Consider the following 3419-nt stretch of genomic DNA (forward strand, 5'->3'; position numbering starts at 1 on the left):
ATCAGCTTGCGGCTTCAAAACAGTTAACCCAGACTAATGTACTTTGTCGCTGGTACCACCAACTTCCTAGTAGATGCTGGCCTACCTAGGCAGTATTTTTAAAAGAACATCCCAGATTTGATTCAAAAGGCAAAAGGTGTGCAAGTCTCCCAAAGATTCCTAATTTTTGTCTAATTTTCAATACAGCATCACATTAACGAAAAGGTTGGTTTTTTTTAAAGGCGGCATTTATTTGATCAAACATACAGTCAAAATAGTGAAATATTATTATGAGTCGAAATAAACTGTTTTTCAATGTGAATATATTTTTAGGCGTAATTTATTTCTGTGATGTGACAGCCTGTAATGTTTCGGCAGGTCATTACTTCTCCATCTTCCAGTGTGCGGCGCTGACCTCGAATGCACACCTCATAGCACATTCTTCAGCTTCACCAGCAGAGTGATGAGCGTTAGGGCTGCTTTCGAAAGAGCTTATTCTCTTGAATTATTCATCGAATCTCTTGAAACCATGTGCTGGTGCCTGCGCTACGGTATTGTTCTCGGTAAACTGTGACAACATATTAATTTTTGCAGGATTTACAGATGAATAGAAATTCAATGCACAAGAACCAGGCTTTATTTGAAATAGAGAACTCTTGTGGGTAACAATCCTAAAATGTCTTTACTAGTCGCTTTTTAACGTCTAATTTTAATTGCATCCGTGGGCCGAATAATAACCCTCTTTGGAACATAATCGTGTCCATTAGGGTGCCGTTGTAGGCAGCAGGCGGTAAGGCAGCTCATAAGGTTTTGACCGCGGAGCCCGTTTGTTTTCCCGCGGGTGCTATGGGTCCGATCACGCTAGAGTTGCTGCTTAACCAGGGCGCGTCCATTGGCGTGGCAGCCAGCGGCGGTCGTAAGCTCCTTCTGGGTCACTGGAGTGCCTAGGGGCAGCCCCGTGTGAAGCGCGTCCCCCCGCTGGACGTGTCGGAGAACGCTCGCGTGGCGACCTGCTCCTTTCCTGAAGTCTTCGGCTGTCCACCAACCTTGGAAAACCTGCCATTACAAACTGAAGATAATGTAGGTTCTGCATCCGGCTGAGCGGAGAAAAGACAAACCGCGGGCGGCTCTCCAGTACTATTCCCATCTCTCTCCAACGCTGAAATGGCGAAGGAAAACAAGTCGGTCCGTGCCCAGCTTCGCTGGATCTATTGTGCCTAAAATCCATCATTTATTCTTGACCGCATGTGTTTCGTGGCTTTCAATCGGAGCCGTAAAGCCACCAGCCTGACTTTGCCCCATAGCGGAGAAGCGTCATACCGGCTGGCGTATACATTCACAACAGTGGCGGGTGTCGGCGCCAATGACTAGTTTTTCAATGACCTTCAGTTCTCTTACAATATGTAAAAAAATTCTTAAATGTGGTTCCACTAATCTTAGGCATATTTGTACTTTCATCTTGGCTTTAGGAATATGAATATTCTGAAAAATACATTTGGGCAGTTGATCTTGGCAAACATGCCAGCATCAACAACATCACATTTAGAAACACTTTTTTTGCATCAAAATCAAAGATTTCAGGTGCATTTTTTTTATGAATACATTAAGAGGAAGTCATAGATTTTTAGGTGGATTTTTATTTGAATATATCAAAGAAAAATTTATTTTTAGGAGAGTGTAACTTTTTGTTTTTATTTTATTTGAATACATAAGAGAAAAAAAGATATATTTCTAGATGAATTTGGATTTTAATATAGAAAAAGAAATGTATATTTTAGGTTAAATTTTACATGAATAAGCAAAAAAACGAAGAATTATTATGTGAATATATAAGAGAAATAATTTATGAATAAATACAAAGAAAATGTATATATTTTTTGGGGGAATTTTTATATGAATACATAAATGAAAAAAAATATATTTTTAGGTGAATTTTTATATGAACATATACAAAGAAAAATATATATTTTACAGTGAAATTTGACATGAATACATAAAAAAATATATGTTTTGGGGTGAATTTTATATGAATACAAAAAGAGAACAAATGTATATTTTAGGTGATATTCTATATGAATATATATATAACGCGCAGACAAAAAATAGGTGAATTTGTTATATGAATATATAAGAGGAAAAATATATTTCTAGGTGGTGTATATTAATATATATATAAATGTATATTTTTAGGTGAAAATGTATATGGAATATATATAAGAGACAGTGAGGTGTTAAATTCCATATTAATATACAAGATAATTGAATAATTGAAGTTTCTCACAGGAGTGGAAATTCTAATTTGAAATCTATAAATATATCAGTTTTTTTTGGTTTGTATTTGTTTGTTTGTTAGAAGGGGGAATACTTTTCTTTTTAAGCAACAAATGCGCATGATCAGTAAATAAATGTTAGCATTAAAAATATCTAAAATAACGCCACAAGTAAATAAACTGATAAAGTAATAAACAAACATTAATAACAATCAAAAAAGCAACAACTCTTAAAAACAAAATAAAATCACTAAACTAAAGTAAAATGTTAAATAACTTTTAAAGTAAAAATTTAATCTAACTCAAAATAATTAACCCATATAACAACATATACCAATTATACACATTCTAAGCAACACTAGTATTCACATTCACAAACGCTCACTGTAAATGGACTTGCCGTGTAAACCAATGGTTTTACTTGTACTTGTCCTCTGCATAGTAGGGATAGCATTTTAACCTTCGAAAAATGACACACATCACCTTTCTATTCCAAGAAACTGAAAATCCCGTGAGGGGGCCGAATAACGGCATCTCCTCTGAGTCAAACACGGCTTTGCGCGAGTGTGGGGTGAATTGGGGATCTTCTTCTCCAAACCACTGCAATTAGTGGCTGCGTCAGCCGATGCCAGAGAGATGCAGGAGACACCCCCACATTTACTGCGCCGCGAGAGAAAAAAAAAAAAAAAGGAGAGCCGATTGCACAAGCTACAAATATTCTGACCCATAGGCGGGAAAAAAGGCTACAGTGGCAACTATTCTTGTATACTAAGAAATAAGACTGGACCGCTGGATGAGACGAGCCTTCCGGGACTCTATAATGGCACACAACGCGTAGAACACAAGCCAGCCGGAAACGTCCACGAATCGGGCGATAAGATTCTAACAGCTTGCTGCTATATATCAGAAGTACGTGATAATCACAATCATGATGAGTATGGAACATGGAAACATAGAGCGAGATGAAACGCATAACCACCATACGTGATCAAGGAGAGCACTGGGACATGGCTTGATGTATTCCAAAACAAAAAAAAAACCTGCAAATCAAGTTCATGATGGCTGCTTCGGATATGGCATCTGTCACAACACACAAACCATATAATCCACCTGCAGACAACGCAAGGACTCTCTACGCTCCGTCACGAGCAGCATGGCATCTGTCACAAC

The 3419-nt window shown here is 37.6% G+C and overlaps 1 protein-coding gene across 1 annotated transcript in view; it reads right to left on the reverse strand.

Moving 5' to 3' along the window:
* Positions 1 to 840: 840 nt before the first annotated feature.
* The window catches only part of LOC109063663 (glypican-6-like), a 24913-nt gene continuing 22334 nt past the window's right edge, over positions 841 to 3419 (reverse strand). The window contains exons 5-6 of the mRNA XM_042764462.1: positions 3348 to 3409; positions 841 to 1035 (exon numbers count right to left, since the gene is read on the reverse strand). Coding sequence (XP_042620396.1) covers positions 841 to 1035; positions 3348 to 3409 — 257 coding nt within the window. The remainder of the gene's footprint in view (positions 1036 to 3347; positions 3410 to 3419) is intronic.

This window comes from Cyprinus carpio, chromosome A9 (assembly GCF_018340385.1).
Source record: "Cyprinus carpio isolate SPL01 chromosome A9, ASM1834038v1, whole genome shotgun sequence".
Taxonomy (NCBI): domain Eukaryota; kingdom Metazoa; phylum Chordata; class Actinopteri; order Cypriniformes; family Cyprinidae; genus Cyprinus; species Cyprinus carpio.